This window comes from Podarcis gaigeae (assembly GCF_964106915.1).
Source record: "Podarcis gaigeae genome assembly, chromosome: 10".
Taxonomy (NCBI): Eukaryota; Metazoa; Chordata; class Lepidosauria; order Squamata; family Lacertidae; genus Podarcis; species Podarcis gaigeae.
Window position 1 is genome coordinate 30,222,696 of NC_139686.1, and position 12,901 is coordinate 30,235,596.

Sequence of the window (12,901 nt, forward strand, 5' to 3'; positions counted from 1 at the left end):
GAGTTTCAAGGCATCATGCTGAACGTTGATGCAGGATTCAAGCTAGAATCCTGAAGGGCCTTTAAAAGACAGAAAATGGTTTGTATGCAGTGTTGTGTTCATGGAATATGTAGGACCAGTCAAGTGGCTCACACTGTATAATGGATTAGAGACTGATGTGGTTTGATTAAGTAGCAGGAAAGATGACTTTGGCAACAAGTTTCTAAATGGATTTTAGTGGATGAAGAGGGAATAGATGGGGTGAGACTCTCATTTTTAAATGACGCAACCAAAGTGGGACGTTGAATATGTGAGCTGAGTGGATTTTGCATACAGTGTCCGGGCAGCATGTGGTGAAACAGTTGGGTGATTGCATCACTGCCTGCATAGATCATGGCACGATTCATGTTAATAGTTCCAATACTCGACCAACTATAGGCAACTTTGCAGGGGCCTGTTACATGTGGGCTGAGTTGCCAACCAAATTTGGCATGGATCCTGTCAACCCACATCCTCAATATGCCAAGTTTTGTTGGGTATAATTAGCCGTAGATGGAGGTCTACCATGAAGTTTCCTGGCCTCGTCAGCAGTGTGTAACACACACACACACACACACACTGACAGATTGCGCTGCTTCTGCCAGTGGGGTCTGTACCGAGGGCTAAAATATTATTGCCTTTTCATCATGAATGTGTTTATTGAGCCAGAGTGAGGAGGAGTTATGAAAGCTCCTCAGTATGGCCTGGAATGAGAAGGACATTAGTAAGTAAGCAAGCAAGCTCATCTAACATTTTGGATTGGTTCTATCAAAGCAAAGGACAGTTGCGCTGTGCATTTGGTGGTGGACTGTTCGTCAACTGTGTCACTTCTGTCTCTTTCCAGGGATTCTCATTTCATGCCAACATGGCCGAACATGGCTCCCACCCCTCCTCTACCCGGCAGTCGGGGAACCCACCCACTCGCAATCCCACTCTGTGCTCTCTGGAACATGTGGATCCGGCAATGAGTGAGCAACCAACCCTGCTGGAGCAACCACCACCATCCCCAGACCTGGGTGACGAAGATGATGATGGTGACATGGAGCCTCCGCCGGACCCAGATGTGCCCTATCCTGATTTGGCCCCCGTGGTTTTCTTCTGCCTGAAACAGACCACCAGCCCTCGCAGCTGGTGCATCAAGATGGTGTGCAATCCATATCCTTTCAAAACCACAAGCTGCCCTTTCTAGCCTTTCTCCTTCCTCTCTGCCCTCCCTTTGTTCTCCTGCCCTTGCAGAGCACCTGACAGGTAAGAGATGGCGTTCCTTACATATTTAATGTGTCACTTTGTTCCCTGCTTGCATTCAAACAGTGCCTTGGCTGCTGCAATATGCAAGCAAAAAGGAGCTGCTTGCGAAATGGGAGACTTCAGAGGGAGCGACTGTCAGTTAGAATCAGAAGAACAGAGATGAGGGGCAGGGAGAAGAGAGGGGACAAACATTTTAAAATGTATTTTCCCCCTTCATCTCTTTACTTTTCCTGCGCTGCCAAAGGCGTCACGGTATGACTCTTTGAAAGCTTCAGAGCATAGGTTATAGCAGTGCTAACTTGTTTCTAGGAGAACTTGATGTAGTGGCATGCATTTATTTTGTAGTCTTCTCTGATATACAGTAAGCTATCTGGTAGCTATAAACATGGCCACCCCAAGGCTTATTGCTGTCCTGAGGCAAAGGACAAGATCCCCTCCCCATTCTGTGCACAAACACTTGCAAGGGATCTAGCAGTCTGATCTTTTTTCAGCACTGGTGAAGGGACAGCGTCCTTCACTGCATCTGAAAGGCAGTAGGGCAGCTTCGAAGGCGCAAGGTAACCTGTGTGGCACACACAGCCCTGCCTATTCTCCACTCGTCATCATCTGCCTCCTCAGGCAACCACCTTGCTTAACCTAATGGTACGGCCAGCGCTGGTAATAGGATTGATTGATTGATTGATTATTAAATTTTGCAACAGGTTGCAGTTGTAGTCCATAACTGCTTGACAGCTGGAATTATTATGGATGGTCCAGAAATTTTAGGGCTAACACTGATCATTAACTGAAATGGGGTTTATGGAGAGGATCTTGTCTGGCCACATTATTCCACATGCCAGCAAGAAGATACTGGATTGGGTGAAACAGGAGTCTGAGGGCCAGCCCAATACAATTTTCTGCCTGCAACAATAGCCAAGATGCACCTGTTCCTCTTTCCAGGATGGGCAGTTTAATCTTAATTCAATACAACTGACAAAACAGTTTATTCTCCTGCATCTGAGGACAACAGGCCAGATTAGTGGGTACAGAGCAGGCTGTATGGGGCACACACACAGTTCTGGCCAACTCCTTGTATCTGTTGCCTTCCCTTCCCGCTGCTCGCCCCAGAACCGCCACCTGAAGCAGTTGCTTCACTTTGCCTAATGGTAGAGTTGGCCTGATGAGTCTGTCTGACATACTACAGAAATTCTTGCCTTTGTATATTTACTGAATTCACTAACTGCTTAGTTTATTGCCCTAGAAGTATTTGATCTATGTCCTCCCTCAAAACACATTACATGCTTGCCCCTAGGAAACCACTCCAACTTTTTAAAATCCTGGGCTAAACACATCCTGGAGGCAGGGCTTTGGGCAAGAATAGTAGTGTGGATAATTCATCACCATCCACCAAGTATTGCTCCCATGAAGAGCCTTTTGTTTTGCAGCAACACCTTATGGATTGTGACCATGATCAGATGCTCCTTTTATCATGCATTTCCCTACTGAATCATAGAGATTAGCTCTGAAGCTGCTGTAAGTCTATTCAGCCTCAGTCTTTGCCTCATGACTATAACAATAACATCTTTTGGAGACTCCCAAGTTCATTCCATTCTCCCTATACCTGTAAATCTAAACAGTGCTTCCATGGACTTGTGGTCTGCCTGTTATGTGTCTCACTATTACCCTGTTGGCAGCTAAGGTGGTGGGATTTTGTAGTTATTGAAATGATTCCTGGGGTGCAGTGATCAGAGACTATCAGCTGATTGCAGCAGCGACAGCTGTCTGCAGCTAACTTTCATGAACTCCCTGAGAAGGCTACGTTGTGGAGGAGCAGTTCATTTCCCTTGGCTGTTTTTGTAGACATAGCATATAACAAGAAAGCATCCATCTTCCACATGTCCTCTTTGCAGCCACATTTAATGGGTGTCGCACTTGTGCCAGCCAGAAGTCTCTGGAGAGCTGAAAACTCTATAGGAGTCGTGGCCTCTCCCTGACTTTTCAGCACAAGCTCGCTTGCAACAGCTGACTGGATGGGAGGGGAGCCCCACTTCATCTTCTTCTGAGAGGCAAAGGTATTTGTCGGGGGATAATCTGAACGTTGATTACAAGTCAGTGACACTGGGCTTATTTACAAAGTGTTTGCATTAGGATTAAAGGATTTTGATGAAGCTTCTGTCTTTTGAACCAGTCTTCAGAAGACTTGTGTATTACCATAACCTCCCTAAAAGTGACTGCTTGAAATACTGAAGTAAGAGAACTTATTTAAGAAACCCCAAAGGCCACTCATTGTAAGAAGTAAAGGGATGCATTGATCCATCTGTGGCAACTTCACTAGCATAGCGGCCATTCTGCTAGTGGGAGCCCCGTTCTTAGGGTAGTACAATTGCCAGCTTGGGTTGTTAGAAGAGTTGCAAGTCATTAGCCTATTGTATGCTGTGTTGTACTGTTATACTGCTTCTGTTGCGGCTTGAGCAACGCCTCAAACTCTCCTGCTTCTAGCACTAATGTTAGATTGCATCCAACTCAGTAATACATATTTCGTTTCTTACTGTGTTAACATGCCAGTACCATCAAAATAGCCTACAAATATGAAGAAGTGTGACTTTAATACACCTGCCCACTAATTCAAATTAATCTTCATTAGTTAAAATCAGCACACAATAAACTCTAAATCTACCAATTCAAGCCAGTAGTCTTAGGGCACAATCCATCCTTATGCATCACCCACTCATGGATGGATACCAGACAATGGGCTCAACAAACAAATGATTGATGGGTCATGGACCTCAATATGGACTACTGTCTTCTGTGGGCTTATTTGCAAGGCTTAGTTTCGGTACAAACCAAAAATTGAATGTAGTTCTGGTGGTGGGGAATAGGGAGCCAGGTTTTGAGATTGAGTTCACAGTCAATATTTGGGTTCTGACACAGATTCTCACAGGAAAAGGTACATTATGGATTGCAACAGTTTAAGAGGGAAGCTCAGGAAGGTTTAGCATTGTGTTTTGTATGCTTGTTTGCATTTAGGGACCAGTGAAGGACCATTAGGGAAAATGGGGCACCATGACAACCCCTACCTGACTGCCATCTTACTTACAACCAATAAGGAGGTGGCTCTGCCTGTCATTGACTTTGGCTTCCTGCTTTCTGCCCCACCAGTCCCAATGGACACTGGGTACCAGGTACCAGTGGTAAAGACACTGAAACTGTAGAGTGAGGAGAGTCTGCATTAATGTACACAGATTTACTAATCTGTTTCTCACACTAGTAGAATGCTTTGTGGTTGAGTCCAAGACAGATAATGGACTGTACAGCAGTGGTAGGTGGAGCCAAGAGGGTGTGGGGAGACTGACAGCTTTCTTGGTCTTGTTGCTGATGTCCTCAGACTCCGAGAGCAGCACAAACTGTTTGGCCATGTGAGAAAGGATGGGTAACTTTGCTAGTATTTGAAAGGGCCCAGTTTCTTTATGGGGGTTTTCAGTCTAACTGTATTTATTTTATAAATTCCAAAACAGAACCAATTCAAACAATCCTACTGCTGTTTCCTAGCTTCCATTATTTAACGCTGAAGACCATAACAGTAGTATGAAATTCAGGATTCACATGACTCCCTACTGGCCATGTGTAGATGTAGCCCTTTGGGTATTGAATCTCTCATGCAAATCTGGCATAGATAAACTAGTTCATTTGTTGCCTTGGACCTCTTTGCACAAATGGGTTGCAATGCACTACCTGTTCATTATACAAACAACGTAATGACCTATGACCCAACAATTTCCCCAAATTCTGACTTGAGAACCACCCACTCTCAAGACCTCGGTTTGTCAGGATTCAGCCTCACTGTAGTGGCCTTCATCCAGTCCATTCCTGTTTCCAAGAATCACCTTATCTGACTCAGATAATGATGAGAAATGTTGCTGGGCATCATTAACATTAAGGAGAGGGAAAGCGTCTGTTTTTTAGTCTACTTTCACTGCTCAGAATTTTAACAAAGGATCTAGACAAGCTAGCGTCACTATGGTTTTCTCAATTTTTCATTTGCATTTAGTAATGCAAGTTTGAAAGGGCTGAATCACAGTTACTGTGCAGATATTTATTAGCAGAAAAAAATATTAGCAGATGTCTGTTTCTGTTAGATCGTTTTTTAAAACAATCCTGAAATTTCAGTTCTGAAGGCATTGTGTTTTTCAGAGCCCAGATTATTTGTGAAAGATCAAAATTTAGATTGGAAATGAGAAAATGAAAAGCATTTCTTTACAGTTTTATCAAAGCTTGGAGAGATAAAGAAAATGTGTTAGTCTTTAAAGTACTGCAAGACTCTTCCTTGATTATGCTACAGCAGATGAACACACCTGCCCCTTTGGAAAGAAATAAAGAGGTTGAGGTAGTAAATTGTTTCTCTATTAAAGGGGAATGCGATGTAACTGCCTGTAACTGTCAATGAATCTCTCTTCTGAGAATCTTCATTTTCTTGCTGTTGCTGCTGCTGCTCCACTTCACTTGATAACCATTGGATGATCTGCTGTGAGGTCACAGCGGGCCTCTGTTGACTTGCTGGTCTAGATGCAAGCCCACATCTGCAAACTGCTTGGGGGAGATGGTGGCTTTTGCAAATTTTGCAATCCAAATTTGGAAGCCAATTAGCAACATAGTTCAGTGATGAAGCCAATGCTTTGTACACAGAAGTCCCAGGTTCAGTTTTGGGCAACTCTCCAGTTATAAAGACATGGTGAGTTGAGAAATCTTTTTGCCTGAGGCCCTGGGCACTAGCTACTTGTCAGTGTAGACAATACTGGGCTAGAAAGGCCAATTGTCTAAGCATGTATAAATTAGACCCCTCTGTTCTAAACTACTTCATCAAGAGCAGAGGTAGCCAATGTGATTCCCTCCAGATATTGTAGACCTACAACTCCCATCACACCTGGTCATTGGCCAAGTTGGCCATGTTGGCTGGGGCTGATGGGAGTTGGAGCCAAGCAACATCTGGAGGGGGCACCAGGTTGGTTTTCTCTGATCTAAGGCAATGTGCTACAGGCTTTCTAGTTGCATGCATACTTGCTGAGTGGTTTTGTATTGTTACATAGAAGCTTTTACCCACAAGGATCTTGATGTCCTTTATAAACTCTAGTTTAAATTCCCAATCAGAATGGCACAGTCTGCTTTCATATAATCACCATTACTTTGTGGAGATGCCATGGCCAATTGCCTTGTACAGCCCCAGTGCCATCCCATTATACCCATGGAAATTAGGACCAGAAATAAGAAGTGAGCAAACATGCAGTGTTTGTTGAGCATGTAAAAGGATAGCGGGACTGTGGTTATACTGCATAAGCATCTCAACTGACATACGGAATTTGCTGACCCCGGATCAGAGTCTGGAAACATCTGTAAGGGGACTTGTTCAGTAACACAGAATCTGCACCGACCTCGGCGGGACACTGCATGGATCCAAATGTGGATTTTTTGAGTTACAACTTTACTTTGCCATTTTAAAGTTCTGTGCAAATGGAATCTCTTTAACAGGCCTATAAACCCGCATTCTCCCTCCTTCCCCAATGGGAGGTCAATATTTTAGATGGGAGCATGAAAGCAAGAATGAGCATGCCATTAAAAAAGATCAATATAAGAAACAGGGAAATAACAAGGCATATTATGCAGTTCACTGGCTCAGTTGCTTGGCTTTTGTTGCATCCTGGACGCATCCTTCTTTGCTCATAGAGGAGATGGCTGCTCCTTCTGCAGCTGTTGTCACTGATAAATCGTCATTTAATTCCATGAGTCTTGAACACGGCATTCATGGTCCAGGAAAGCAAAATAGCATGTTACATACTTGAAATAAATAATAATAATAATAATAATAATAATAATAATAATAATAATAATTTTTTATTTATACCCCGCCCTCCCCAGCCAAGGCCGGGCTCAGAGCGGCTTACAAGCAATAATAAAAACAAGATGAATGATTACAACTTAAAAACAAAAATAAAATACAACATTAAAATAATGGAACATTAAAATATTAAAATGTAGCCTCATCGCAGGAGAAGGAAAAGAAAGAAAGAGGGGGAAAAAGAGAGAGAGAGAGAGAGAGAGGGAGGGAATCAAACTGGCTCCAAGCCAAAGGCCAGGCGGAACAACTCTGTCTTACAGGCCCTGCGGAAAGAAATCAGATCCTGCAGGGCCCTGGTCTCATGAGGCAGAGCGTTCCACCAGGCCGGAGCCAGAGTTGAAAAGGCCCTGGCTCTGGTTGAAGCCAATCTAACTTCTTTAGGGCCTGGGACCACTAGGGTGTTATTATTTATGGACCTTGAGGCTCTCCGTGGGGCATACCAGGAGAGGCGGTCCCGTAGGTACTGTTGTGACGTGGGGTTTGTGATTTCAGCTCTCTTGACATAATATGCTGGAGACAGTTCTCTAGTAACACTTCTTTATTAAAGCAACAAGACTGGGGCCTGAGGAGGGAAGAGCTACATTTATAGGGACAGGGAACTAGCTGGAAAGGATACATTTTGGAGGGAACAATATCAGGCAATCACAGTCCTGCCTTTTGGAGGCAACCAATAAGACAGAGGATCCAAATACAGCAGCTTAAATGAACCAATAGTAGCTGTACCCTCTGGAACCAAAAGGCAGTCACTGCAAATACAGACAATAATAATACAGATATAAAATCCTTTGACTCAATACAGAACAGGTACGAGGGTCCTAGGCCGTGAAGGGCTTTAAAGGTCAAAAGCAACACCTTCAATCTGACCCTGTACTCCACCGGGAGCCAGTGCAGCTTGAAAAGCACTGGGTGAATATGCTCCCATGGTAGAGACCCCGTGAGGAGCCTTGCTGCAGCATTCTGTACCCGCTGGAGTTTCTGGGACAGCTTCAAGGGCAGCCCTGCATAGAGCGAATTACAGTAGTCAAGCCTGGAGATGACCGTCGCATGGATCACTGTGGCCAGGTCGGGGCGGGAAAGGTAAGGGACCAATTGCTTGATGCGGCGAAGGTGGAAAAATGTCGCCTTGGCTGTTGCTGTAACTTGCGCCTCCATGGAAAGGGAGGCATCAAGGATTACACCCAAACTCTTAACGGAAGGCAATGGCACTAATTGGGCCCCCGCAAGAGAAGGGAGTTGGTCCCTCATCCCCATGCCATCCCGACCTAGCCATAGGACCTCTGTCTTCGAAGGATTTAGTTTCAATCGGCTCCCACGAAACCATCCAGCCACAGCTTCCAAGCATCTGGTCAGTGTGTTCGGGGCCGAGTCAGTGTGGCCATCCATCAGCAGATAGAGCTGAGTGTCATCAGCATATTGAAATAAAGAGCTGGGCTGTAACCAGTCACACAATTTCAGCTTTGCATCGGGTGAACATAAGCTCTCTCTTTTTTGCCAATGTTTGACAAACCTCTTGAAATGGTTTACTTTAATTTTTGAAGGCTTAGGTACAAAGTCAAATGATTGTTTCTGAGTGTGTTTCCTTGGAGTTTGCCTGGGAGCTTTAATTCTTTGGTTTCCATAAAACAGTCTCAAAAGTTAGTGTGTGTGTGTGTGTGTTTGCATATGTTGCCCATGTTTTCAACAAAAAAGTTCTATCTTGTTGAAAAGGCGGCTTTCCGAGTCATAACTGAGTGTCCTTCCTGATGTACTTTAATTGTGCATTCCTGGTGATTTGTGTTTATGACTGTATTGGGGTGATTATATGTGATAGCCTGTTTTCAATACAGCTTGCACCTGCAAAAAAATTGGAGAGGCCATTTGGCTTCATTTTCTGTCAGTGTATATCCTGTAATTTCCTGCTGAAGTCCTGTTATTTTTTTATACTGCAAATGTTCTGGGGTTGTTGTTGCTGCTGCTTCTAGCCTACTTTTATTGTACACTAGCACAAGAGTGCCCCTCCAGATGGCAGTAATGTGATAACATTGGGGAAGCTTCACAGGAAAAGTAACAAAGTGAAATGAAGTGTGGACGGTCCAATCTCAATCCACCACTAATGCACCAATATTGTGTCAATTGCATGTGAAAGAACACACCTGCAGAAAACGACAGGGCAGCAGTCCAGAGGGGCCTTGAATGAAATGACTACACACACACACACACACACACACACACAAACACACACTGGATCTTGTTGCATCACCTGTAAATATATAGTTGCTGTGCTGGTGTAAGCTCTGGACAAGTCTTCCAGTGCACCAGCCTGCAAAAGAGTGTTTCCAGTCTGTGAACATTAAGAATTAATGGTGACATTTCTCCTTGAAACAGGTGGTTATTCCAATTGCCTGGTAAAAATTCACTTTCAGTTCCCTTCTTCTGTCTGCATAAAATTCCCACCAGAGTTTTCAGTGAAATCCCAGCCCATACGTTGGGGTATAAATGATTTTTTATTTTTATTATTTTTGTTTAGACTCTATCACAGCAATAGTCTTTACCAGAGGTGGTAGCTGCAAATCATCTGCAATGCAAATAAAGCTGTTTCTCTAACAGTATATTTTAGAAACTGAACCCCTTGGTTTACACTTGCTATAAGGGAACCAGAAGGGTCACACAGTCTTAACTAAGAAGCCTTATATGGGGGAAAGAAAGTTGTCTTTGTAGAAAGCCTGTTAAACGCCCTACAAGAGAAGACATCTTGGCAATACAAAATAGTATTTTTTGACACACGGAAGCTGGAGATATTTCTGCTGCACTTTGGAATATGCTAAAATGTGGATTTTGCAGCCATTTTGTTCCATTGAAAGGCAAAGACGCAAGCATTACATGAAAGCACATCCTGCAGTGCTCACAGGATGTGGTCTGAGTGACTCCGGAGAGGAAAATGAATGTTGCATTTTTGTGTTTGAGTTCATGTATAGGACAGTTTACAGCAGGAGATTTTGACAAAATGTCTGCAACTAAGAGGGCAAGCTGAAATCCTGTGATAGCACACAAGAGAGTGAGGCCCCACATATTTGAAGGGAGTTATCATGCTTGTTCGCTGCAAGATATTTTATGTGGAGTGTGTATATATATATCTGTGTGAGAAGCTAGACATATTAGTGTTGCTGTATTCCCAAGGAAGGGATTCTGAAGCATGGTGATTATACCATCTTGCTTTCAGATCTTCAGCTTGCTATTTTGTGAGCTCACCGGTAACATAGTTTTAGAATTTGCAGATTGTTGCTGTGGAAACAAATGGTAAACACTGATCCCCACCCCCCAAGAACCTCAACTTTTGATGTTGAAGCTGGAGTGGAAGAAGCAAATTGTTTGCCTTGGTGCCAATAAGCTCTCCAGGCACAGCAGTTACTTGAGTGAATTAAATTTCTTTGCTCTCCTGATGGATGACAATGGGTCTGTTCTAATGGGAAGACAGTGGTGGCTACTTAAAGATTCTGCCTTTACAGAATCTCCAGAGCAGCAGGTTCCTGTAAGGTTCCAGAAGTGTCTCTTATTTGTTCATTTTTGCCATTTTGCTGATCTCTATTTTTTGTTCATGTTGTGGTAGCTCATCTGCCACACTGGGACAAGGAACATTCAAAGTACGCAGAGGATAAGCAACTATTTTAACTCATGCTACAGACATGTAAGCAGCAGAGGCTTCCCTCAGTGGTTACACCCACATTGTGAATTTAAAGCACATGGCTTCCCCCAAAGAATTCTGGGAACCATAGTTTACCTTCCACAGAACTACAATTCCTAGTACCATTAACAAACTGTAGTTCCCAGTATCCTTTGGGGGAAGCCATGTGCTTCAAATGTATGGTGTGTATGGGGCTAATATATCATTGAAGTATTTTTTTTTTAATATACCTTTCCTCCAGCAGCTATGTTATATCTCACTAAGGGATGTGAAGAATTTTACTACACATTTGCCATCAATAGGAAATCTGGTTGGCACCTGCTCCATCATCCTAGGCCCTTTACCCTCTTTGACTTATTTTAATAAATATTATTATTATTATTATTATTATTAACACCGCCTATCTGGCTGGGTTTCCCCAGCTACTTTGGGCGGCTTCCAACAAGATATTAAAATACAATAGTCTGTCAAACATTAAAAGCTTCCCTAAACAGGGCTGCCTTCAGATGTCTTCTAAACGTCTGGTAGTTGTTTTTCTCTTTGACATCTGGTGGGAGGGCGTTCCACAGGGCAGGCGCCACTACCGAGAAAGCCCTCTGCCTGGTTCCCTGTAACTTGGCTGTAGTTACATGTAATCCCATGTGAGCTCATAGGTTGCCTGTATGTAATACCTTACTTGATTTTACTTTTGTGTCTATAATTTTTTACAATACATTTTATATATTAACTTAAGGATCTAGCATAATTCAGTACTGTATATTTTTTAAAAGTTACTAAGCTTTGGGTTTCAGTCTGTACTCTGTGCGATGGGAAATGGCACCCGTGTTTTCCAAAGGGCCTCTGGTTCTTGGGAGTTTGGCAGTCCAGGAGTTTGTCATAATACAGAGACTTGTGTGAAGACAGAGCTTGTACCGCTAACTGGGGCAAATGGGGCTCCTTGGATATAGGAAGCAATTTCATTTTTCTTCCATAGCCTGGCATTGGGAATGCTTGGCCTGCAGTTGTGAGACTAGATCACATATGCTGTGTAATCACTACCACCACCAGGGAAAAGCCTGGCTTTTGGCAGTGACATCCTTCTGTTGATGTCTTACTGCATAAGGACAAGGAGCATAAGAGGGAGCATTGGAGTCAGCTTCTGTTCCAGCCTAAGGCCCAAGTGGAGTGAAGCTCAGTTCAGGACCCTGGTCAGCTACCTGTGGAGCTGTGTAGAGTTGCTCCAGATCTGAAACCAAACGAGGTCTTTAAAAATAGTTCCTCCGTCAGGTTTATGCTTCTACAGAATCACAGAGTTGGAAGGGACCATGGGGGGGGGGTCATCTTGTTCAACCCCCTACAATGCAGGAATCTTTTGCCCAGCATGGGGCTCAAACCCAGAGCCCTGAGATTAAGAGTCTAATGCTCTACAGACTGAGCTATTCTAGCTTTGAGGAAATTGGAGCTTAAAGGAGCTGCACTCTATTCAATGACAGCTGGATCTAGCCGTATGCTCCCATACCACTCTGCTCCTGAAGACGACACGGTAAGCAAAAGTTACCCCACCCTGCACAGATGAGGGTTCTGAAGAGGAGTCCATGGAGAAGGGACCATGGCAGCTTCCTCAGGCCTTGTGGCTGAAGGCATCTCTGACTACCAAGTTCCCCTAGTGCTGATGGGACTATTTCTGGGAATGGTTTCTGCACCCAAGTCTTCGCCAAGACCTCTGGGTCTTCAGACCCCTTCTTCTCAGGGCACGAAACTGTGAAAGGGGGAAGATGGGGTAGGCAGATCAGTACAAGGAAGTTGGGGCCTGATGGGAGAGTTTTTATGCAGGGATCCTGGCCTACTGGAAGACAGAGCCAGCAACAATGATGTTTTTCATTCTAAACTGGAAAAAAGATATATGTTCAGGTTTTGGAGTATCTGTGATTGGTCTTGGGAGGGATAAAAGGGGAGGGTGAATGTCAAATGTCTCAATTGGAGCAAATTAGCATTAGCTTTGTTGAATTCAGTAGAACTGCCTGCTTACTAAGTCTTGCACTGAGTATAGCCTCTGCGCTTCAGGCCATCTGTGGAGAACAGAGTCTGTTTTGTGTCATATACTGTGCAGTATAAGCCAGTGGATA

General features: G+C 43.9%; 1 protein-coding gene across 7 annotated transcripts in view; it reads left to right on the forward strand.

Annotated features, from left to right (window-relative positions):
• Positions 1-12,901, forward strand: part of CACNA1I (calcium voltage-gated channel subunit alpha1 I) — a 376,846-nt gene that overhangs the window by 106,022 nt on the left and 257,923 nt on the right. For all 7 annotated transcript variants that reach the window (XM_083701729.1, XM_083701730.1, XM_083701731.1 and 4 more), the window contains one exon: positions 863-1,172. In XM_083701729.1, the coding sequence (XP_083557855.1) occupies positions 884-1,172 (289 nt within the window). In that variant the 5' untranslated portion in view covers positions 863-883. The remainder of the gene's footprint in view (positions 1-862; positions 1,173-12,901) is intronic.